This window comes from Sinocyclocheilus rhinocerous, unplaced genomic scaffold, assembly GCF_001515625.1.
Source record: "Sinocyclocheilus rhinocerous isolate Xijiao unplaced genomic scaffold, SAMN03320098_v1.1 scaffold2053, whole genome shotgun sequence".
Classification (NCBI taxonomy): domain Eukaryota; kingdom Metazoa; phylum Chordata; class Actinopteri; order Cypriniformes; family Cyprinidae; genus Sinocyclocheilus; species Sinocyclocheilus rhinocerous.
The window spans coordinates 175,791-201,382 of record NW_015666532.1 but is presented as its reverse complement, the minus strand read 5'-3'; the positions used below and the strand labels follow the sequence as shown (position 1 = coordinate 201,382).

Here is a 25,592-nt window from a genome sequence, read left to right as displayed (position 1 = left end):
GCCTGTTGTTTAGTGTCCTTTCTCTTAAAAGGAGCTAAATGTGTTAATGCACTATGAAAAATGATTGTATTAATCACAATTAAATATTTTAATCCACTGACAACCCTAATGTGTTGTGCAATAATGATAAATGCCACGTAAAAAAATAAAAGATGTTAAAAATATTCCTGATTAAACTGACATTTGTTAACAGAAACTTCATCTGTTTTAGTTCATCAGCCTACATTTTTAAAAAATATATATTTATAAATATATATTTTTATATCTTAATCCGATTCGGTAAAACATTTTGAGCTGCATTTAGACTACATTTCCTAATAAATAAAAATGATTACAGTAATAATAATTATGTCCTCTTATTAAACCATTTAATATCATGACTGTCACTAGCTCATTTATTTAAAGCATAATGACTCAAACTTTTTTACAGCCTCACTGCGCAAGATGATACAGTTAATGAAGCGGCAACTTTCACTGTTCTTTTCAACTTTTCCTGTCATACTTTTACTACTCTACTCATTTAAATATGCTAAAACAGACAAGAGTAAATGCTAAATATGATAAATATTGCACACAAATCTATCCAAAGATTTTGGATTCAGGCTGCACTAGAACGACTCACAATAAATTGTAAAATATAATAAAACCACATCATGCACTAATCAGTTATGTACACTTTCCTACTCCCAAGGGCACGGCATCATATAAAAGAAAGTAACAAAAGACTTAGCTATATATTATTAATTACAAATAAAACAAAGGACATTTCTAATACAATTAAAAGGCATTATGAAAGTGAAAGAAGGGTGACATTTGTAAAATTGGCTCAACAAAACACTTGTCAATGAAAAGAACCCTTGAGTGACAGTAATACCTGTAGTCTGCAGTAGTAATGAATAGCAGGTGTCAGGTCTGAGATCTCACACTGCGTGTCAGGGCCGCAGTAGATCAGCTCCATGGGCTCTTCCCCTCGGCCCCACTCCAGACGGTACTCGGAGATGTCGGCCCCTGAGCTCTCTGGACTCTGAGAGAGGCAGGGCATAAAATAATAATTTGGCTGATTGTTTGAATCAAACAGGTACTTCAGCTCATCTGAACGTCAATACTGACAGTATTGTTGAGTGTGTTAACGTAAAACCCATGTCCTATTAATGATGGGTCTGCTTTACATATGATAAATTACCTCCCAGCTGACCAGCACACAGGTATTGGACATTAAGGTGAGGGATGGTGCTGCACACTGGCTAGGAGGACCAGCTGCGGTTGTTATTTCTGTTGGTTCAGAATATTGCCCATACTATGAGCAAAAGAAAGAAAAAAAGAAAGAAAGAAAGAAGTGCAAATTAATAATTAATACATGATATGAAACGTTTCATACGTAACTAACTAAGTTTATTTCTATCAGGATAAAATATGAAAAACAAACAAGACCGAAACAAATAAGACCCAAAATCTTGCATTACATCCTTGTGAAATCAAAGCATGTCTCCAGTACTGCAATCTGATGCGAGACACATCGATTCTTCACTTGTGGGAATTTGTCTCACACAAACAATGAAAAGTAAACAGAGAAGAGGATTAAATTCACTCCTCAGACTCTAGTGTTTACTCTGAATGCTGTATTAACACTCCTGGAATTGAGACAGGGAACGATACTTCATTCGAAAAAGAAAAAGTTAGACAGCCAGAGCTGATCTCTGCCTTCCTGAACACTGATGGATTAAACACTGTCATACTGACAGAAAGAGAAATCCTTGGAGAAGCTGGAGAGATATCTATGGAAGCCCATTTCTGCCACATAAGAAAAAAAAATCATGCTATGGTGAATCATAATGACATAAATGGACACAATCTAGGAGATCTAACATCCAAATTTTATTTTATTTAAAATTTAAATTTTAAGATAAAAGCCGAAATTTTGAAAAAGTCACAATAATAGGATTAAAAGTCATAATTATGATAAAGTTGACATTATGACATTAGAAGTCACATTTATGACATGAAGAGTTGAAATTATATGAGGCAAAAAAATAATTTATGACAATTGACTACTTTTTTTTACTTATATCATAAGTATGACTCTTTAAAGTGCCCTTCATGCTATGGTGAATCATAATGACATAAATGGACACAATCTAGGAGATCTAACATCCAAATTTTATTTTATTTAAAATTGAAATTTTAAGATAAAAGCCGAAATTTTGAAAAAGTCACAATAATAGGATTAAAAGTCATAATTATGATAAAGTTGACATTATGATATTAGAAGTCACATTTATGACATGAAGAGTTGAAATTATATGAGGCAAAAAAATAATTTATGACAATTGACTACTTTTTTTTTACTTATATCATAAGTATGACTCTTTAAAGTGCCCTATATTATGCCATTTTGAATATTGCCTTTTAATGCAGTGTGTAATGTAGCTGTATGTGAATGTAAACAATCTGCAAAGTTGTAAAGCTGAAAGTTCACGATAAATAAAGTTATTGGCCCTGTCCCAAATCACACCCTAAACCCTCGCAGAATTCCTCTGAGTCCACACTTTCGTGACGTAATGCCGCTTTGACTGTCGGGTAGAAGTCTGCCGCGGAGCTCGTCTCAGTGCGGGCTCGGCAGAAGTGCGCATCGAGGGTGCATAGTGGCTACAAAGGGGGCGCTCATGAGCACCCTTCTGAAAGCTAAAATGACGAATGGGACACCCTACAGTCTCGTGGACTTAACGGACACGCGCACGTGGCGGCCATTGTAAGTCTGCAAGACTGCAAATGCACATGAAGTGTGCCATTTGGGACAGGGCCATTGTCTCCCAAAAGAAAGAATCGACTCAGAACAGCCTAAACGAGTCGTCAGTAATTCGATTCCCACTTCCGTCACGGCTATACGTCACAGGGTAACACATTTGCATAATGCCCGCCTATGTTCTACATTGGCTGGCCACGAACAACTTGACCCCGCCCTCAAATACTGTAGCTTCATGTGGTTAACATCATGTAAAGAGGACGCTGTGTCCTACGCTGTCAAAGTAAATTCAAAATACGGAGCTGTGGCAATGGGTGTATCGTTTCCGACACGCGCTGAACGCGGTAGACCAATCACAACAGACTGGGCCATCTGATCAATCAGAGCAGAGCAGGCTCATGGAAAGGAGGGGTTTAGAGAGACTGAATCTTAGAACTGCTTCGAATGAATCGTTGGAAAATGAGGTCATATTAAATGCATATTTTGAGAAAACGAAAGCGTTTTTTGACCTTGCATGCATGCAAACCTATTGCAGGAGACTCCCAAAACAATATTAGGAACCTTAAAAATGGCATAATAGGGGCTCTTTAAATTTTGACTTATCTCATAATTACAAATATTGGTCATAATTTCAACTTTTAGTCATTTTTATCTCATTATTATATCTCAGTATCTCAGAAACCTCTAATTCCAAATGGATTCAAATAATTATTGGCTGGTTTAGACCAGTAACGCGATAAAGAGACTGAACCTTAGGTGCATTATTGTAGGGATAGGTCAGGATTAGGGCTGCACGATAAATCACATGCGATATTTAACGTGCATCTTGTTAGTAAAGCTGGTTCTTTAATCAGTGGTAAATCTCCATCACCTGCGGGCTTTCACATGGAGCAGCATTAACTACACAGAGCCGTTGTTCACTGACAAGCTGCGCAAAACCACGATCATATTTTGCGCATGTTTTGCGCAACTAGTTATAACAATGCACCGTTACTAAGCAACAGGTGTCAGTGAATCTCTTGATATTAGATTCTTGATTTGTCACTCACCCCTGCCTCATTGGCAGCACGTAGGCGGAAGCTGTAGGTGGCGCCGGGGAGCAGACTGCCCACAGTGCACTCAAGATCAGAGCCGTGATAGACCTCGGCAGGCTCAGACTCTCCCTCCCTCATTTCCAAACTGTACTCACTCACCTCACATGCCCCCTCAGAGGAGGGACAGTCTGAAAAGAAGGACAGAGACAAAGCACTTCAGTACAACAAATAATTAAAACAGCAGGAATTACAGTTTCATTTAATATTTTATAATAAAAGTAAGGGGTTCTTATAAGGCAGAGCAAATTACAGCTTTACAACTTCAGATCAAAGTTTCTTGCTCAAAAACCTGAATCCAAAGTGTTTACTTAAAATGTCTGGAATGAGCAGCTCAACAATGGAGCTCCCATTAGACCCAGAATTCATTCCCCAATGAGGGTGTTTGCCTATTAACTCCAAACCGATAGCTCCGGCACAGGGAGTCAGTGAGTCAAGTGCACTACAAGAGCATCATTCTAGTCTAGTACTGGAAAATATGTGCAAGTTGATAATGTTACATTGAGGAAATGTAGCAAAAATGGTGGAAATATTGATCTTAAGCGATTTCTGGATATGACAAAGGGGTTTTGTGGCATTGGGTGAATGCCACAAAGAGTCTTGGTGAAATGTAATTTCACATCATCGGAAATAAATCAGAAACGGCAGAGATCTTGGAAGAATGGAAATTACCAACAATCTTAATACCGTAACTGGGAAAGTATGGTGTTGGCAACATTGTGGCTTTGATTGATTCACAAGAAAATTGTCCCAAAAATGTGCCTTGAATGCACTGTACATCACTTTGTATAAAAGCATAGAGTAAAATGCATAAAACTAAACATGAAATGAAAGAGGCTAAGAAATGACAAACTCTCAGAAGTGTGATGTACTGTACAGGAAGGACAAAGAGGGATAGAGAAAAAGAGAAATTAATTATGTTGTGGGTTTACGTACTGTATGTAGAGAATCTTACCCCATTGTAAGTGCACTTCTTTGTGTTTAGCTTTACCCACAATTCTGGGAGGCTGGCAAAGTCCTGGAGCAACAGATAGCGTACGCAGAGGCAGGCTCTCAGAGCACTGCAGGGACACAAGCATAACAATTATGTATTTATAACTGTAGAAATAGGTATGTGATTTACACTACCATTCAAAAGATTGCAGACTTCTTTTTTTTTTAAAGAAAGAAATTAATATTTTTATTCTGCAGGGAAACATGAAAGTAATCAAAAGTGACAGTAACAACATTCAAAGCACTTCAATTTCAAATAAATGCTGTTACGTTTTGATACGTTTTAACATTGATAATAATAAGAAAAGTTTAGTTAGCAGAAAATCTGCATATTAGAATGATTTCTGAAGGATCATGTGACACTAAAGACTGGATAAATGGCTGCTGAAAATAACCCTAACGTTATGTTTTGATTTTTTTTTTTCTTTTTTTATTGCTTACACCCGATACCTCAAGGACATGAACTGAACTGAAAAAATTAGAAAATTCCTCCTGAACTTTGTGCAGATCTGATCCACAATAACATTTAGAAAAGGTTAATGGTGGTTACCGCCGCCAAAGGAGGTTCAACCAGTTGTTAAATCCATACATTTTCCACCCCGCACTATGAAGGTTTATATGGTGTGTTCAATAAATACTGTAAAATGAATCATTGTCTGTGCGTTAAGCATTTAAGAATACAGTTAAGAATTACAATTCACATACTTATTATTCCTGCAACTACAGAGCCATTTTTCTGTATGCAAACAATTCTGTATTCTTTCTGAATGCATTTCTTTTGGGATCACATTTGGCCAGATGTGACGTAAGCTGTTACCTGGCTGTGGCCGCCCGTGCTGATGCTGCAGGTGCGCAGTCTGTACAACGTGCCAGGTTTCAAGTCCTCACACTCACACTCTGTGGCAGGCCCACTGTAGGCAATGTCCCACTGATTTGCTACGGAATACAAGAATTCAAAGAGTTAAACATTCACAGGACAAACAGCTGGCCACGCTAGATATCAGGGAGTCAGTCAGTTATTTATGCAACTGTTCCCACAGCTTAATGAACTCATTGCCAGATAAATCACAAAGGTAACTTTGAACATTCAAGAGCTATATTTTGTATTCAAGTATTTTTGTCTCTGTGAAATTCCTTTTAGAGAAATAAAAGCTCTGACAGCACTAATGGCGTGTATGTGTAAGAAAAGAGGACAGAAGTGACTGTGAGGACACAGAACTGCAATGTTCTTACGAAAGGGTTCATGTGAAGAAAAAAAAAAGAAAAAAAGACAAGATTGATGTCTAAATACTTTTGAAATAAAATTTAGATGTAATTAACCAAGGACAAAAATATACTTACACATGCAGACAGATGGCGACCAACACAAAGTGTGTCAAAGTGACATATCGGAGTTGCATATATTAATACATACCATCAGAATTTCCTTCTGAAATCTCTAAGAGGTATTTCAAGATTTCTGAACCTCCGTTGTCTTGTGGAGGATCTGTAGCGTGACAATACAGACAGGATATTAGAAATACACACACACACACGGATGTGTTTACCATACAATACATATAGTTCCTTTGAAAAGTATTTGAACAACAGCTAAACTACTAGCTGTTATTTAAGGGTACAAAAGAAATAAAGCAGTATAAAAACTATTAAACGGGTCAGAGCATACATTTTTCATGTAATTTCTTCCTGAGGTCCACTTTTATTGTTAGTTACATTTACATTTAGTCATTTAGCAGGCGCTTTTATCCAAAGCAACTTACAAATGAGGACAATAGAAGCAATCAAAACCAACAAAAGGACAATAATATGTAAGTGCTGTGACAAGTCTCGGTTAGCCTAATGCAGTACAAGTAGCAAGGTTTTATAATGAATAAAAAGAAAACAAGAAGATAGAATATAGTTATGTTGTTTATGCCAAAAACATGTTGTAATTTGGTAATTTACAGTTTAATATACATTTATTAAGCCAGAATTAAGTATTTTATTTGCTACCGTAAGCACTAAAATCTCCAGCATGTTTTTATTGTATTAATAAACAAAATTCAAAAGATTAAGGGAAATTTGATTTCACCCTTTAGGCATTTAGACCTGACAACTGTTGTTTCCCTTTGCATTGACTGTGCAAAAACTCTCAGAGTCTAAACTACATTTTAGACATTTGCCCTTGAAGTTTATTGCAGCTGTTAGAAATCAACTGTTTGGTTCATTACTATGGGGAAATAAAGAGGGAATTATCACACTGAGAACACAATACAATTGCAGAACCCGTCCTACTTGTGTTTGCAAACAAGGAACTGAATTGGAAAGTGGCGCATCACAAAAGAAGATATCAAGATGAGATGTAGTGTGACGCACACGTCAGATAGAGACAGAGCAGTACCAGCACTATAGGACATTACATTTTATGTAGGTTTGTAAATACGAACTTTACAACTTTATTTTTAATATTAATATTACATTTGCAGATATTTCTTCTCGATTTCCAAGATTCAAAAGGTCGAGCTCAAATGCAAAACAGACTGCATCTTTTCCCAAACATAAATGAGATTTCCAATTTCCCTCACAGTCAGAAACCAATTCAGCAAATACCACAACTCAAAATGAACATTTCAGCTGCACAAAAAGCCATACCCCATTTGACACTGAAGCTGTAGGGTCTGATAGGGCCCTTGATGCAGGGTCTGGAGGGGGGTCCAGGTTTGTCTGGACTGGTATTACACACCAGCACCTCACTGGGACTGCTCCTGCCCTCCAAGTTCGAGGCTATGAGCTGCAAGACACAAAAACATGATTGTTTAAACCCAGAACAGGCTTAATTCTGTACATCAATTTTTTTTCTTTTTTTGCCACCAGGTGAACTTTGTAAGTCTGCTTAGAAAAGCACCACTAGCGTAACTCTTGTTGAATTGCATGTTGAGATATCATTCATTCATATGGGTTTTGTTTAAATCCCTATGTTATGGTGACCATACGTTCTCTTGATCCCAGATTTGTCTTGGCTGGGATTTCTATATTGCCTAAATGTCCAAGTTTTGGCTTTTTTCCCTGCTGTTTTCATAGTTGCTTAAGGTAATGACTGAAAAGTAGTTTGAACAATAGCATGCAGGTATCGTACATAATCGAGGAATTGTCAGGTGCGAGAAGGTGAGATCTACAGAGAACAGTCAAAGTAATGCAAATACACATACATATAACGTATGAGGACTGCAGAGAGCATGTCAATAGGAAAACAAAATCTGGACATTTTAGGTAATTTAGAAATCCCGGCCAGGACATGTCCAGGAAAAAGAGAACATATAGCCTCCATATGCCAAGTCTATGATCAATAGCAATATTTGACATATTGATGAAAAATATATTTACAAATGTCGTAAATTGGGAAGGAAAAGACATGCATGATACATAAATCTGACCGCTAGAGACTCATCTTCATGCATATAAAACGTAAGATTATAACAAAAATAGAAACCTTTACACACAGCCTAATAAAGGGCTTCTGTACGCAAACAAACCGTCACAAATGCAGAGGTAATGACATAACACATTTACACACTCCCATTATTTGCACCTGCAACTTTAATGGACGCCTCCACTTAAAAAAAATGCAAAAAACCCAAGAGGTGTGTGCACCATTCAAAGGAATTACAGTTAATTATGAAAGCACTTAAGCCAGACCCACTCACTGCATTACAGCAGCACTTGACGTGGGCTGCAGTTCACTCATAATTGGATAGGAGAGTTCACTATATGAATGTGACAGAAGAAAATATCTGTGATGATAATAAAAAACAACTGTGGTATGAGTCAGTGGACCACAGAGAGAGGTTAAAGCAGTTTGTTGCCACTGTAATTAACAATGTATGACTAGGCTTAATTTGTCAGATGTCCCTGTAACACTAACACGCTTCCTGCACGTACAGTTACTCACCCACACAGGTAAACAAAACACTCTGTGCCTTTGAAGAGCATGTGTTAAACGCTGCACACTTCTGGCTAATAATTATTACACCACGCTTGACCACAAAATGAGGTCACTACCACTTTGCAATTAATATTTGACCAGCACTTTAAAGAAAGCATTATTCTCTTCAAAAGAGACAAATTTCTATTTTTGAGCATGTCAATAACAATACATTTGCATATGTGGCAAATGTGAGCTTTCAAATCTCAAGTGTCTTTAATGTGTTTTTGTAGTTTCCTTTTGTGTCAAACCATCTACTGTACTACCTCACAGATCACAACAAATCAACAAGTATTAAACATAAGTTAAAAACCAGGTGTGACAAGATTTGTCTGTCAACTATAAAATTGAAAATCTGATGTCTGATGTATATCCACAGATTTTGAACCAATGTGAATTCACTGTAGGCCTGTTTGTAACTTTTTGTGATACTTCTGTATCTTGTCCTTGGCTTTTCCTAAGCAGTGAAGTAGCCCATAGTTCCCAGTATGCTCCGCACATTTGTGCTATACTCTCCAAATTCCCAAATCATGTTGTGATCTAGATTTGCCCCTCAGGATAACCAAGGGACTCTTTTTTATTTAAATTATATGCATTGAGATTATAAGCTAGTGGTGCATAATCTTATGAGCTCTGTAAATCACACAATAATGACATTTCGCACACAGTTTGTGATATTCTAATCTATAAGACGAAAAAAATGGATTCACTCACCCTGAATTTATACTGCGTGCTTCTTTTCAGGCCCTCTACAGTACATGTCAAGTTTTCTCCAGTGTACTTTGGGTGAAACTCTGTTCCCTGCAGAAAATGACCATAAAACAGCATCTTATGTGACCTTATGTTATCATTAACACTACAGCAAGTAGCACTGGGAATCGTAAGGAATTTTCTTATTTCCTATTATTCTGATTACGGTTCCACGTCACGATTTTCAACTCTTTTAGTTTTTTCAAGAGAGTAACCCATCAATAACTGGTTCCACAGCAACTGTATAATAAACCAAAATATTACTATTTTTCAGTAACATTTAAATGTTTTTTTGTTTTAAATGACACTGATATATAGTAATTCTCATGAGTGTTGCAAATACATCAAGTACAATATGAATGCAAAAGAAAGACATTTGACTATTCGTTGCCTTGGTGGAACAATGCAGACGTCCAAACACTAATTGGAGTCGAATGTTATGAAAATTATTTTATTATGAAAAGTATTTTTTGAAAAATGATTCCCATCCTAATTAATGACCAGTGTCTAAATTCCAAAAGCAACCAAACGTCATTGGGTTCAAGTATGTTGAATTCTAGTAGGTTGTTTTCATGTTATAACTGATGACACTGTCATCTAAATGACATACAATGTTCTCCTCCTGGATCTCCAGCGTGTATGTGACGGGTTCCTCTGCGGTGCAGCCATCTGGTCGGCTCCACTCCAGCGTGATCCATGTGATGCCAGCGCGCACTAGCCGAGGAGCGTGGGGCAGGTGGGGCAGACTTCCAGTCGTGTAGAAGACCACCTCAGGACTAAAGCCACTGACAAAAAAAAGAAGACAGAAAATATTCAGAATTACATAAAAAATACGCACACACACAAACATATAAATACACAAACAAGAAGCCATAAAACGGCCAGGAATAGTGTTTTTTAGTTATCCGTAAGGAAGAACATATAAATGTGTTTTGCATAAACTTTGCAAAAGTTTCAACATCTCATTGCAAGAATTGTGTTCATTTGCAGGTTGTACAACTTCCAGGCTGATTTGAGGAATTTGAATAGTTTTCCTCTCCTCTTGATGGTGGCTTTAAATCTGGTTTCTTCCAATTAACTGGTTGTGACAAGTTTACTAGAGCCCTCAGTATTTACTGTGTGTAGGAGAGTGTCTATAACTGCCACTGGGAAACAGGAGATGTTAAATGAGATTCTTTCAGTTAAGGAAGTAATAAAAAATGTCCTCTTCAGACTGGGCAAAGGGTGGTTTGCTGGAGGTGGAGTCTCATATTTCAGCATATTGCTTCACTCTCTGAATGTGTCTCTGGTATTAATGTCAGGAGATGGAGGAGAAGAGGGATGGAGCTGCATTCAGAGTGATGACCATCTTCCCTCAACAACTACATTTCCGCCCATTACATATTTTATAGATATATTCTGTAGATTTGTGTGAGGGTCAATTGGCTTTTCCTCTTAATCAAGTTGTTTCTCTTTTTTAAATGAAATTATATAATAATAAATAATAATATTTAATTATATCAATATACATTTTTTTACCATTTTTATTTTGGCATAATTATTTTTCTACATGTGAAAAAACTATATAGGGGGTGAAACGGAGAAATAGAAGAGAGCAAGAGCGAAAGAGAAAGACAGAGCACTCCAGCGGCCATCTGTTCTCCTGAATCAAGGTGACTTTATGGCTCTCCTCCTCCATTAAGACTTGAGGGATGGTGATTGGTGATACAATCAGATTACAGAGGGATAATGGGATTTTGTCATCACACACAGGGTTTAATTATATGCATCCTGTACAGCAACCCACAGAAAGAGCCTTGTTATCCTCACATTACCTTCAAATCCTCATAGCATTGTTGTCAAACAATGTTTAAGTATTTGGCTGTATCCCAACTTGCACACAATCCATGCTAAACAGTATGTAACATTAAGGTTAATGTGTTTTAGCATGTAGTAGAAGCATGTAAATACTTTGTGTAAGCCTAGAAAAAGATTATGCATGTGATTCGGCAGTCATACCTCATTCCTATGTCGTTGCGTGCTGCCACTCGAAACGTGAAGGCCATGGCTGGACACAGATGAGTGAGTTTGTAGTGCCTTTGGCTTCCGAAGTAACATTCTCTGAAAAGGTTGTTCTTTTTGCCCTAATAGATGAAGTAGATGATTAACACATAGATTTCAGTCACTACATTGCATTAAATCACTGAAGCCATTCAGCTTCTTAAAACCACTGTAATGATGGCTGAGATGAGTGAGAAATGTATGAGTGGCAACAGTGTGCTGTGGTCTGTGAAGGATGCAGAGACATCACTCAGATATGAAACTTTAAATAGAGTGAATGTGAAGAGGACTGATGTCAAAAAGACATCATTAGTGTTCAAAATGTTGAAATGCAGTTCATCCAGAAGGCCTTTTTTACTAAAAATGTCAAAAGAAATTTAATAATAATAATGAAAAACTTTATAAAGTCTTTCTTGAGAACCCCCCCCAAAAAAAAAAATCAGATACATATATAGCAATACCTCATCCCACTCTAAAAGGTAACTGGTGATTTTTGATCCATTATCGACTGGTGCCTGAGAGGAGAGATATTAAAAAAAACAAATTAGGAATTCAGACACTGACGTGTTAGTGTTAGGTAACGATGTTAACAGGCTACACATTTCAAGGTAATGCCATTACCCAATTTGGACAGTCATGCCAAAAGTGTGTTGTTTTAATAATGGAAATTTAAGGCTTTATGTCGAGATAAATTTTTTTTTTTGTAATAACTGCAATATTGTGGCCTGTTTGGACAAAGTAAATGGAGTCGAGGAGTCGATTCTATTGACTCCTACGGCGAGAGTCAGAGTCGACTCCGAAAAACTTGGAATCGAACACCCCTATCTTAATAAGAACAATCTCTACTTAACTCTACTTTACTCGGACTTGTCATTGTCATTCCAAAACCCATATGATTTTCTTTGTTATGTTGAACACATAAAGAGAAAGCAGAATGTCCATGTTTATCTTTGTCGTATAATGAACGTAATTAGTGATTAGGGGCTGTCGAACTATAAAACGGACCATCAACATGTCCATACGTCTTGTGTGCTATATACTATATACTCACATGCACATTGGTCTTCTTGTTTTCTAATTCAACATTAGAAAACAATAAGAAATGTTTCTTGACCACTAAATCAGCATATTGAAATGATTTATGAAGGATCATGTGACACTGCAGACTGTAGTATGATGCTGAAAATTTAGCATTGCCATCACAGGAATACATTACATTTTAAAATATAATAAAATACAAAGCAGTTATAATAGTTGCAGTTGTAATAGTATTTCACAGTAATACTGTATTTTTGAGCAAATAAGTGCAGCCTTGGTGAGCATAAGAGACTAAAATTTAGTGCACGAGTCATATAGACTATTTTATGATGCTTTCTGCATTTTTTGAGGCCCCTGGTCACCATTCACGGTCACTGCATAGAAAAGGGTAGCGTGATTTTTTTCTTCTCCCCCTTTTATGTTCCACAAAAAGAAAGAAAGTAATATAGGTTTGAGGAAAAACATGAAGATCAGTAAATGATGACAATCTTCATTTTTGGGTGGACTCTCTTACTTGATCTCTTTAATACTTTAGTAAGAAAGATGAAACATTTCCTTTAAATCTATCAGGCTCATTAGATTTGCAAGAAGTTCTCATCTTTAATAAAACTTCACAAACTTATAGCTAAAATGTACTTTCAGTGAAGAATTGATATCTGATATCTGATGCCTGGGAAACTATCTGGCTATGGCTTTAACTTCCATACTAGTATGTGATAAACAGTGGTCTCACCTTCCACTGCAGGGTGAGCGTGCTCTTTGTGCGGTGGGATAGTTTAGGGGGCAGCGGGCAGTCTGGGGTACTGCTGTGGGTGGTGAAAGCCCCCACCTCAGAGCACAAACCCTTCACAGAATTGCACACTGCGTTCACTCTGAGAAAGACAAACACACATAAATTTAGTAGGCATAGTTCATTCAAAGTCAACTATACTGCATATATAGCAGAAACAGTGAGGGGCGGGAAACACTTTTGTGTGTTCCACAGAAGATTGCTTTAGGGAGAAACTAATAGTGCATTCAAGGTGCATTTTATCACTAACTGAACTCATGACCTTAGCACTTCTAGCACCATTTGAGTTACAGGAACAAAAGCACAGCTGTGCACATTGCTTTTACAATGCTGGGAAATTGCTTTAAAAAAAAGATGAGCTAAAACTACACTACACTCATTGCTTATTTCGGTGCTGGAAAAGGTGGGACAAAAATCATCTAGACCCCCATGACATTTCCCAACAGGTTGCTCGGATTTATAAAGAGCAAAAAATAATAACTCTTAGGGACAAAAAGTGCATTCAGGGTCACATCTACCTGCAGAGACGGAGTGTCTCCCACCATCGCTTAATCAGAACATATATTTAGTTACTAGTTCAACTGTTGCCAGGGGTCAAAGGTCGACAGAAAACTCAGCCGACAATTTCAATGCGTTTTAATGAGGATCCAGGCAAACCGACCTCCAGCACTGGATTCTCCACTAATAAGAGCTCCCGATGACAGAATAGACTAACAGCGCCTATTCGCGGCGGCACAGATTATATCAAATGTGGGCTTGAAAGGTTCTTTGAGGAACAGTACATGCATCATATTTAATCTTGACCTTTCCAGCGCTATTCGGCTCAATTAATCACAGGTAACAGGCAGACCATTAGAGAGAGCTGAGGTCATTAAAGAAATGTGGAAGTTAGAAATGATGACAAATATTCCTTTAACATGAACTTTGATTATGTAAAAAAAGAAAACTGCAGATAATTAGATCACTGTAATAAAAATACTGATCATCCGAAATAACGTGAATTTCGGGCTCTGATTACAGTAACAGTTGAGCTACTTGAAGCACATGTTCTTGCACATGGCAGATTGCAAGAAATAAAGTTGACAGCTACACTTACCTTACATGGTAGTCTGTTGCTGGTCTGAGATCTTTTAAATTGCATTCCAACTCCTCTCCACTGAAAGGACACACATACATGATGGTTACTGACCTTAATGGATGCCAGCAATAGAGCTGTGGTGTTCAAAGCACAGAATTGACTTTCATAAGAGATGTTGAAATGTTGTGATTGGTGAAGAGTTATTGAGCACAACTGCTCAAGGGAAAAACTGTGATTGTTTTTGCTGGGAAGATTTGCATAACACCGCCCAAATTTTCACGCAAAGAAAGGTGTAACTTTGATTCTTGCTGTAGTATTGTTGCCACTGCCGCCATGTCGTGGAGACGCTTTGTGATTCGTTGTGAAAGCGAAACTACTTTGTTTGGTCTTCCAAAAGAGGACGCGACTAGAAATCAGTGGTTAAGTTGTATTTACAACACTGTTCCAGAACAGTTCAACCCAAATATTCAGATGTGTGCAACGCATTTTACGGAGGACGAGGACTGTTTCCTGGGAGAGTAGACTACAATGCCGGCTGTTCTGACTCACAGAATGTAAGTACGGTTTTTATATTTAAAGAATACGCGTTTCAGAAAGGCGGGGGATAGAGGAGAAACAATAATGTACAGTATGTGGAAAATAATGTGTTTTTTTAACCTTAAACCGCATAAACACATTTCATTACACCAAATACACAAAATAATGTTCTTTTTTAGCAACGTCATATGACCCCTTTAATAGATTTTAGGGTTTCCAGCAACCATTTTTCCTTGTGGTGTGATTTTGTTGGAGGCTGCATTGATGCAACTCCAAAATCGCCCCATTCTTTTAGATTATGTGCTGTCATTTTCTTTTTGAGTGTGGAAAACAACAAAAGGAAAACCGTGAGATCAAATTGAAAGGCAATGCACAAACCAATTTTAAACGCAGCACGAGTAGTGCGTCCCAATTAAATTGGAAACAATTCTGTTACATAAGCCTCCATGGAAACAGCAAATGATTTTAATATGCAAGTTAAAACCATATTAAACATCCACAACAGCAGTGCAGAAAACAGGAAAAATTTATTTATGCACAAATACAAATTCCATATGTATATAAAATATGTTATTAATTGCTTTAATATTAAAAATATGTTAATTATGATATTCAATTATATTATAGTTCTAAAGTTTGGGGTCAATAAGATGTTTTTTATAGATAAAATATCAACCCAGAATATCACTTTACCATTTACCATGATAATATAAAGTAAAATTTCACCAGCACCACTGTTTCTTATTTTAAGTCTGAAGCTTTGAACTTTGAGTCATGCTTCAAGACTCATGCTTCAAAGCGGTGATGACAGGGTGTTAGGGGTCTGATTATCTTTCCTGTCTGCTCTCTGGATATTGAATCATACACGTCCTGATGGGAGAACAAGCTGCATCCAATGATTCTTTCTGCTCAATGGATGATATATTCATGTCTAACTTGCTCCCTTGTGGTGAACGCTGTTAATTTATGAGAACATAAAGACTTCTCAAGGATCCTGAGCGGACGACACAGCTCCTCTGTGATTATACTCTTACCTATAGATGACGCAGTACTGGCCGTTACGACCCTTGTCTGAGAGAGTGACCTCGTAGCTGCAGGTTAACGGGTGTCCGTTACTGTGCCCGTCTCTGTTCTGGAGGCCTGCTGGTGGAGCCCAGGTCAGTCGCGCTGTCCGGGCCTGGATATTAAAAACCTGTTGATAAACATAGAAGAAACAGCATCAAAAACCTGAAACAACATTACGAAGCGTAAACTTTTTTACATAATATTTTTTAAAAGTACAAATATTTAATTTTTATCTCAAGTAATATGATCATAATGCAGAACATGCCACTATACAAAACTACTTTAAGTCAACCACTACCACACAAATGTGCAGGACAAACAAATCACTATTATAATCCAAGACTCTGAATTCAACAAAAGTGAATGACATTTTAAAAACAATCCAGAAACACTGTGATTTTCTCAAATGGAGCTTTCAGATGGTTGCTGCAAAGAGCTTCAGTAAACCAGCCAAATCCAATTTAAGACAAAAATTGCAAGGAGACGGTCCTTTTGAAGACAGTTTGTGGGATTGTCATTCGTTATGAACAAATGTTCTGTATGTGCTTTATGGCCTTATTTCAGTGACTTTAAAATTGTCGTTTTTCACTAAGCACGGATAAACGTTGTTTTCTCAAAAACACAATCACGTACATACATGCTGCTCACATATTATTGTAGCCCAGTTTGTGCTGATTACAGTGTTATTAAACTTTAGACATTAAAATGTTTGTAAGCAACTGAAAAAAGCACAAATGTCAGGGCATGTCAAAACTTTTCCAGGGCCCCAAAACACCCTCGGACCCCAGAGGGTTAACATACAGCTAACCCAGCTTTAAAACCATTCAATTGCAAAATCTACCAGGATTATAGACCTGCAGATAAAAAGGAGTAGCCTACAAAGAAATATGGATCAATAAACAAGAGAAAAAGCTATGTCCCCTGTGTCAGGTAAGAAATTACTTAAATGTCTTTGTTTTTAAAAATGTTTAGGGTGACTGTGTGTAATTTATGTTTTTTAACTACTGACTTTTTACCACAGGCTAACGTTAACTCGCATCTCAGTTTTAGGCCTACAATCTGCACAGCTTTATACCTCTGCAAGGCCAGCTATTTATGTGTCAAACACACAACTGAAGTTATAAATGGAAAGAGGCAGAGCAGCTATAACTCCTGTGTTAACAGGTAATTCAACGTAACACGGTGTATGAGGGTATAACGCTGACATGAATGAGCTGCAGGTGCCTCACGCTAGCTTCAGTCAGGCAGAAGCAATCTAAGGCTAAAACCAAACAGCTCTCAAACACAATCTGTCCTGAGGCAAGAGTAACTGCAGGTGAAAGTATGTCTGTGGATAAGCTATGGTTGCTGCCTCTCGGCTGTGCACAGCTAGCATTGCCACTGGCACTTCTGAAGCTACAGCAATATGTTCTCAATAAACCGGCTGCCATCAGAGCCGGCTTTCTCACAGAGACACTTTAACACTTTCACCAAAGTGAAAAGCTCAGAGAGAGTTTTGGGTTGGAAAGATTTTTTATGTTTTTGAAAGACGCCACTTAAGCACACCAAAGCTGCATTTATTTGATCAAATATACTGTAAATACAGCAATATTGTGAAATATTATTACCGTTTAAAATAACTTTCCTATATGAATATTTTTAAAATGTAAATTATTCTTGTGATGACAAAGCTGAATTTTCAGCATCATTACTCCAGTCTTCAGTGTCACATGATCTTTCAGAAATCATTCTAATATGCTGATTTGCTGCTCAGGAGACATTTCTTATTATTATCAATACTGAAAACAGTTGTGCTGTTTAATATTTTGTGGATACCATGATACTTTTTTATTTTTTTGGTATAGAAAGTTATATATAGAAAAAATATGGTACAGAATAGTATGACATAGAAAAACAAATGGTATAGGTAAAAATTGTACAGGTCATTCAGGTAGTGTGTGTATGCATGCATCTATGTATAGCAAAACATTTTTATTTTTTTATGTAAACTAAAACAGGAAGTTATGCTGTGTCTTGACAAAGCTTTGACACATTGAAATTAAATTTAGTATATGACCTTAGAAGCCCTTAGGGCAGGGCTGGACAACTTCAGTCCTGGAGGGTCACTGTCCTGCAGAGTTTAGCTCCAACACTCATCAAACAGGACCGAACACTCCCTCCAGGACCGAAGTTGCCCTGCCCTGCCTTAGGGTAACATGTTTGGTGACAGTACCACCTACTGTTCAGTTCACAAGTTGTAAATTATGATTGCATCTGCTTATATTTGTAAAAGCTGTCATAAATACAATCTTGCTTTATTTCTTTAGATCATGAATCAATCCTGAACTGCATCAACTATATGAGAAGTTGGAGTGCATGAAGTGGTAGAGAACTTGTGATGTTAGGAACAACACCTGCCACTGAACATCAGACATACAAAGGAATTGGACCGAGTCTGTAGTATCCAGTGAATTTCTGTTTTGTGATTTGCTGGAAGAGCTACACCAGCTAAATTCAAGTTCATGAAGAAACTGAACCAGTAAGGCAGCTCCATTACAGGCTTTTGCAGAGATGAGGATGAGGGCAAATTGAAGTCCATTACTTCCAATCCCTCACAGCCCACCAGAATGTCTCATCTTGAGACACATTAAGCCACAGACGCTTTTCAGCTTCATGCATCCATCATGGTAAATATTTCTTCTGTGCTCCTGCATTTTACCACATATTTTCTCCCATTAATGGAATGGCTGGTATTTTTTTTATTTTTATTTTGCATGTATACAGTACACTAGCATTCAAAAGTTTGGGGTCAGTATGATTTTTAAATGTATGAAAGATGTGCTCACAAATGTAGCATTGATTTGATAAAAAATTTTTAATAAAATAAAACAAAACAGAAATATTATTGCAATTTAAAATAACTTTACTATCTTAATATATTTTCAAATTCAATTTATTCCTGTGACGGCGAAGTTTTAAACATTTTTCAGCATCATTACTCCAGATTTCAGTGTCACATGATCCATCAGAAATCATTCTAATATGCTGATTTGCTGCTCAAGAAACAATTCTTACTATTATCAATGTTAAAAAAAACTTATATTTTTGTGGAAACTGGGTAAAAAGTAAAAAAAAAAACAGCATTTATTTAAATTGTATATAATGGCATTTTCAATGTACTATAAACACTGTATAGTAGTAGAGGCAATGTATTGTAGAAAGTACTGCTACTACTCAATGTCAAATGTTAAGTTTTCCTATAATGTAATATACAGACAGACAGACACAGGGAAACAGATGCCTGAATTAAATTTTTGTCATTATTAAATATAATAAAAATATAATTTCTGTCAGTCTAGACTATTTGTTTTATTTGCAGTGTTAACACGCTTATTTTCCATCATGCCACTAACCTACTTCTTTACTGCCTTAAAGGGGTCCTATTATGCTCTTTTACAAAGTCTTGATTTTGTTTTGGGGGTGTACTAGAACAGGCTCTCATACTAGGTTGTTCGAAAAATTTCAGAAAATTTGATTTCTGTTAAATAAAATATCTCCTTTTGAAGTGGACTTTGAGCTTTGTAACTTTGCAGATCTTTTTTCTCAAACAGCAACATTACAGACTAACCAAAGTTGAAAAAGTGAAAAAAGCATAATAGGACTCCTTTAATGTCACTAATGTTATGATAATGAGGGATTAATATAAATGGGACAGCTGCTCAAATCACAAACAAACAAATACATGCAAATTAAAACTCAAAACAGAAAAGATGATTGTTGACTATGGGTTGGTTTCACTTATGGATTATCACTTGAAGTGACAGGGTGTCCTTAGATAGGCTACTCCTGAACTGAACAACAGGCAGAGCAGCAGGCTTAGTGAACAGATGGGAAAAGAACGGAGCAAAACATATTGGTCAGAAAACATTGTTTTGATGGAAATGTTCATCCAGTCAACCACTACTTGACAGTGGACCATAAAAACAAAATAAAATGCTGCCACTCTGTGGCTGCAATGGGAATAGTTTGAAATTGTAAACAAATCTGAAATGATTGCTGTGACTTTTACCAAATGTCCTTCTTATGACATATTAAAACAATTAATCATGTCAAGTTGTTTTTATGTGTGCTTACATTTGCAGCCTGTACTTTCCTTTGGCCAATATAGGACATCATGTTTATCTGATAACATTAAACCATTAGTATTTTTCACTTGGGAGGTTCTTAACTCATATTCCAGACCCACCTGTGGTTTTTCCATTCCCGAGAGAACATCCTGAACTCTCTTTGCTTCTGAATCGTGATCTGCAGGCAAGAGAAAGTGGAGAACAGAAAGAAAAACAGAAAAACAAAAGGGTGTTATTCCATTATGAATCACCAGGGGTCAGGTTAACGTCAGAAACTGAACAGGAGATTAAAGTATAAAGTCTTAAAGGGATAGTTCACCCAAAAATAAAGAATATTCTGTCATCATTTTGTTCCCAACCCAAATGACAAATATTCTGTTGTTCCCAACCCAAATGACTACTCTTTTTTTCTTCTTCTTCTTTTTCTCATTTTAGGGTGAACTACTGTATTCCTGTAACCACTACTACATTTTCCAGGTCATGGACTTCTCTGAAGAAGAAAAAGACACATTTGATGAGAAAACAGAAATGTGTTTGAAAACAGAATATGGATTTGAGAAGAAACAGAAGGTTTTTTTTTTTTTTTTGCGTCGTGTCAATACTTTTTGCACAAGGCATTGGAAAATTTTCCAGAACTGCAGAGGAGCCTGGAGACCCCGCAGACCCTACTGAAAGTGCGCTGGCACAGTGGACACATGAGCAGTCGGGAGCTTGTGCTTATACATCTCAATTCTGAATCATGCCCATAACTCATAAGCAACTCCCATGCCAAATTGAAATCCGCACGTGGAAAAAAATGCTCAATTACCTCATATTCCCAAAACTGGATTAGCTCACTTAAGCTACCAGATCATCAGCGACAGACAGTCTGACAGAATACCTTTAAATCTTTACTGCCTCATGTGGTTATACACACACACAAGCACAAATGCCCACTAACCCCTGATTTATAATTTCCACAGTGGACCCAAACACACAGGATCCACATGAGCCTCCATAGGAGTAGACTTTTCTCCTCTGGGAAGTAAACTCTTGCTTGATTTCACTATCTGGATGTTAGTGTTGTAAATCAGTGCATACGGAGGAGTTCGTGTGTGTGGCCTCCCCTTGGAATCCATAAAATTCTGTTCTTTTGATAAAAGGTTTACATAAGTGAGAGTGGATTATATAGCACTTAGAGCTGATGTAATTCACCTGGTGAGAAACTACTGATATTTGCCTCCCCTTTCTGTGTTTCCTTTTCCAGAGTGTCAGTATGAGTAGTTAAATCAAAAAGAAAAGTGTATACAGTATGTGTGTAAATGGGCAGTTGACACCAACAGTGCCCTGCAGTTTTCATCGAAAACTATTTTTAAAGAGCATTTTTCTAAATCTTTTATAATTTAGGGTCACCACACTTTTGGATCAGGGGTTTTCCATGAGCTTTGCAGGTGTTTGTCATTACTGGTACTGGATAAGGGGAAAAAATGCATACAATTTTACAGACACTGCTGAGCAGACTCATATTTGCATGAGCTACCAATTTTATTAAAATTAATAGATTTAAAACGTTAAATCAATATAAACAAACTATATATTAATCTTTTTACAGAAATGTAACATTTTTAAATTTCAAGATTTGTAGTCTTCATATTACTTGTAAGACTACATGATATAATGGTGATAATTTGTCCAGTCAAAGCAATGATAATATAATACATATACACAGTCATAAACAAACTGAAAAAAAAAACCTTAAAAAAAAAAAAAACCCTGAAAAACTGATGCTGAAAAAAAAAAGTTCATAGACACATTATTTTTTTTATTTAAGATCGAGACAGACAGATTGATGTTTTTATGCTGGTTTGTGAATTTTTGCTCTAAATAAAAATAACCCAAGAGCCAAATGTCGTCTGTCAATATTTTTATAACAGCTCCCTCAAAAAGAAAAAAACTGAGAAATAAAAAAGTGTGTGTGTGTGTGTGTATACATTATATATTAATGTCTTTACAGAAATGTTACATTTTTACATTTCAAGAGTATTTCTATAGTCTTCATATTAATAGTAAGACTACATGAAATAATTGTGATAATTTGCCCAGTTACAGCAATGATAATATAATACACAGTCATAAACAAACTGGGAAAGAAAAAAAAACTGAAAAACTGATGCTGAAAAAAAACAGGTTCACAGACACATTATTTGTCATCCACCCAAATACACTACATGAGCATGATTGATGTGTGTATTTATTTCTAGAGTAGAGAGCACACTGGGAGTTCACAGTGCCTCTGGGCCTTCAAGAGTTATGGTAACAGTGATGTAATACACAATGACCTTAACATGACCCTGGGAGGTAGGCACAGAGAATGCTGGCTTCCCCGAAAGACAGAAACCTTACTAACAAATTGAGTTATTACCGAGAATGATGAGTACTTGTGCAGATGTGGAAGAATATGATATGAAGATATGAAGAATCTTGCCATTAACAGAGCACTCATTTAAATACACCCTAACATGAAAGATGGAGTCATCTTTGTAGAGTCACAGTATATATGCAGGATTGGAGTTTTGTAGTTTTTAGTCCATGTGTGTTAGCTTTACAGCAAATTTATCCTTCACTACACTGTTTTTTTCTCCAATCAAATGTCTCCTGAATGACAATGTCTCTCCCCCAATACAACCTGCAACTAACTAGCAAGTAGCAAATCATGGTGCATGGCTGTAACATAACTTAATTCCATTTATTTAAAAAAAAAGAATAAAAAACAAAAACAGACGAGGATGTTATGTCCTACTAAAACTTCCTATTTCAAAAGGAAATACATCAACACAGGAAAGAACTTTCTCATTATGCAGTTTTCATAGGGTCTGTAAGTCATCAGGGGAATGACTACCTGTTCATCACCTCCACACTCAAACTAGTCATTAGGTTCACTTCCTGTGTGTCCATCCTCTCCTCTCCTTCCGCTCCTGCCCTCAGAGGGAACCTCTTTAAGTTTTGCTGCTGGTCAAGCACAGCACTCGACTTTACAAAGCTTCACGTCTGTTTCTCACGCATGCATTCTCCACAGGGAGCCGTACAGTCGAGGTGAGCTGCTCACTCTCTGTCTCGCCCTCCTGCCACGTTCTGAATAACTGCTGCTTCACAATATATAAATGAAAATAAATACAGGAAGAGAAGATGATAAAAGAGGAAGAAAGAAACAAATATCTCTTATTTTAAAAGTAGAGCTGTCTAATTCTATTCTGCATGATGCTGAATAATTTAATTTCCTTCTTTCTTGTTTCTCTCTGGATATCTAGGAGGGAAAGGAGTTTCTGCCTTCAATTATAGGTTAAGGTCAAAGACAGGAGAGAGGAAAAAGGGGTGGGGGGGGGATAAGGAATGTGAAAAAGGGACTAAGACTAAAGTGAATAAATGACAGAAAGGGAGGAATGTGAAACAGAAGGGTGGGGGGGATATTTGACCAAAGCCAGCTTTGGTGTGTAACCCATTGTTGCTGAGGAGAGGTGTGCTATTGCCTTTCTAAGCAATCAGACTCAGCAATCATGTTTTTTAATTGCCAGATGACAAACAAAACACTGCACACCCTCAGAAACTAACCACCACTCTCAACACATATAAACCAAACCAAACCAAAATAAAAAAAACAGAAACAAAGCACTGCAAAACCAAACCAAACAAAAAACACACAACCAGAAACAAAACAACGTAAAACCAAAAAAAAACAAAGAAAAGCAAAACCAAAATATTAATCTTAATATTAAGTAATATATTTATTAAAAAAAGATTTAAATCATTTTTTATATGATATATATATATATATTAGTGCTGTCAAACGATTAATCGCGATTAATCGCATCCAAAATAAAAGTTTTTGCTTACATAATATATGTTTGTGTGCTGTGTATATTTATTATGTATATATAAATACACACACATGCATGTATATATTTCAGAAAAATATGTTATGTTTATATATTAAAGGAGACATATTATGCCCATTTTTACAATATGTAATATAAGTCTCTGGTGTCTCCAGAATGCGTCTGTGAAATTTTAGTTCAAAATACCCCACAGATTATTTATTATATCATTTTGAAAATGCATATTTTGAGTGGAAGCAGAAACACGCTGTTTTTCGTGCCTGCCTCTTTAAATGCAAATTAGCTGCTGCTCCCCACCCCCTTTTCCAGAATAGAGCTGCGCCATTACAACTCGTACCTGCTAAAAACAGGCTGGGACTGTAAATAGTGTTCTGTGCTCGTCAGTGCAGCCAAAGACAGAACAGTTAGCATGTTTTGCTCAAACTTTGGCCATGGCATTAGAACTGGTACACCGTTGTCGCTTGCGAAATCAAAATGACTGCGCCGTAGGTGGAAACTTACAGATTAAGAGGCAGTAATATTATAATGAGATCCCTTTGCAACATCACAAAGGGAGCAAAATCAGACGCGCTCATTTTCTCAGACGCTTGCAGAAAAAGGCTTCCCAAAACAGTTGCTGGGTTAATCTTTTTCACGTTTCCTTGGCTGGTAGATGCACCAGAGACCTGATTATAGACCTGATATATACTTAAAACCTGGAAAAGTCAGATTTTCATGATATGTCACCTTTAAATATATTTATTTATAATATAAATTATATGAATATAAATTTAGACATGTAAATATTTTCAAAATATATACTGTATTTGTGTGTATTTATATATACATAATAAATATACACAGAACACACACATATATTATGCAAACAAAAACTTTTTGTATGCGATTAATCGCGATTAATCGTTTGGCAGCACTATGCATGCAAACATTTTTAAACAGGTTTCAGCTGTCAATGAAGAACAATTCTTATTGTCCCAAAAGGGTGTAGTAACAGGATCTACCAGCAGGTGCTAACTAGACCATGCTATCCAGCCAAACCTTGAACCGTTGCTAACAAACAACCATAATACCCTAGCAACCGCATAGCAACATGCTAAAAACACTCTGAACACCTTAGCAACTGTATAGCAAAAGCCCTTGGACAGCTCGCATAGTTAATAACCTCAAGGTCAAAGGTTATAAAGGTCATGCCCTAAATGAGTCATGAGAGAGCTCACACTTGACCCTACAACACTCTTTAAACCAACATGGAAATCTCTCTTTGGACGTCAGAGGTCAAGAGCTGCAGTGTGAGTGGAGTGTTTGGGTGTTTAGCTCTATGTGAATGAGAGCGTGCATGTGTATATTAGAAGGTGTTAAGTAAACATCCAAAACTGAATTTTCAGACTATCAGAAAAAAAGTCTTCAAGAACACCCACAGAACTGCAGACGCCAAACAGTCAGGCCAGTAACTAACTACACCCACACGTTTGTGAGTGTGCGCGCATTTGTAAATGTGTTGGAGCACTGGAGCACCATAGAACTGCTA

The 25,592-nt window shown here is 36.8% G+C and overlaps 1 protein-coding gene across 3 annotated transcripts in view; it reads right to left on the bottom strand.

Annotated features, from left to right (window-relative positions):
• LOC107732513 (fibronectin type III domain-containing protein 3B-like) overlaps positions 1-25,592 on the bottom strand; it is a 152,846-nt gene that overhangs the window by 14,455 nt on the left and 112,799 nt on the right. For all 3 annotated transcript variants that reach the window (XM_016543868.1, XM_016543870.1, XM_016543869.1), the window contains 15 exons: positions 20,312-20,370; positions 16,056-16,213; positions 14,503-14,562; positions 13,350-13,488; positions 12,040-12,093; positions 11,537-11,661; positions 10,149-10,323; positions 9,503-9,589; positions 7,459-7,597; positions 6,242-6,313; positions 5,645-5,763; positions 4,790-4,895; positions 3,793-3,965; positions 1,184-1,297; positions 875-1,024 (listed from right to left, as the gene is read on the bottom strand). In XM_016543868.1, coding sequence (XP_016399354.1) covers positions 875-1,024; positions 1,184-1,297; positions 3,793-3,965; positions 4,790-4,895; positions 5,645-5,763; positions 6,242-6,313; positions 7,459-7,597; positions 9,503-9,589; positions 10,149-10,323; positions 11,537-11,661; positions 12,040-12,093; positions 13,350-13,488; positions 14,503-14,562; positions 16,056-16,213; positions 20,312-20,370 — 1,730 coding nt within the window. The remainder of the gene's footprint in view (positions 1-874; positions 1,025-1,183; positions 1,298-3,792; positions 3,966-4,789; positions 4,896-5,644; positions 5,764-6,241; positions 6,314-7,458; positions 7,598-9,502; positions 9,590-10,148; positions 10,324-11,536; positions 11,662-12,039; positions 12,094-13,349; positions 13,489-14,502; positions 14,563-16,055; positions 16,214-20,311; positions 20,371-25,592) is intronic.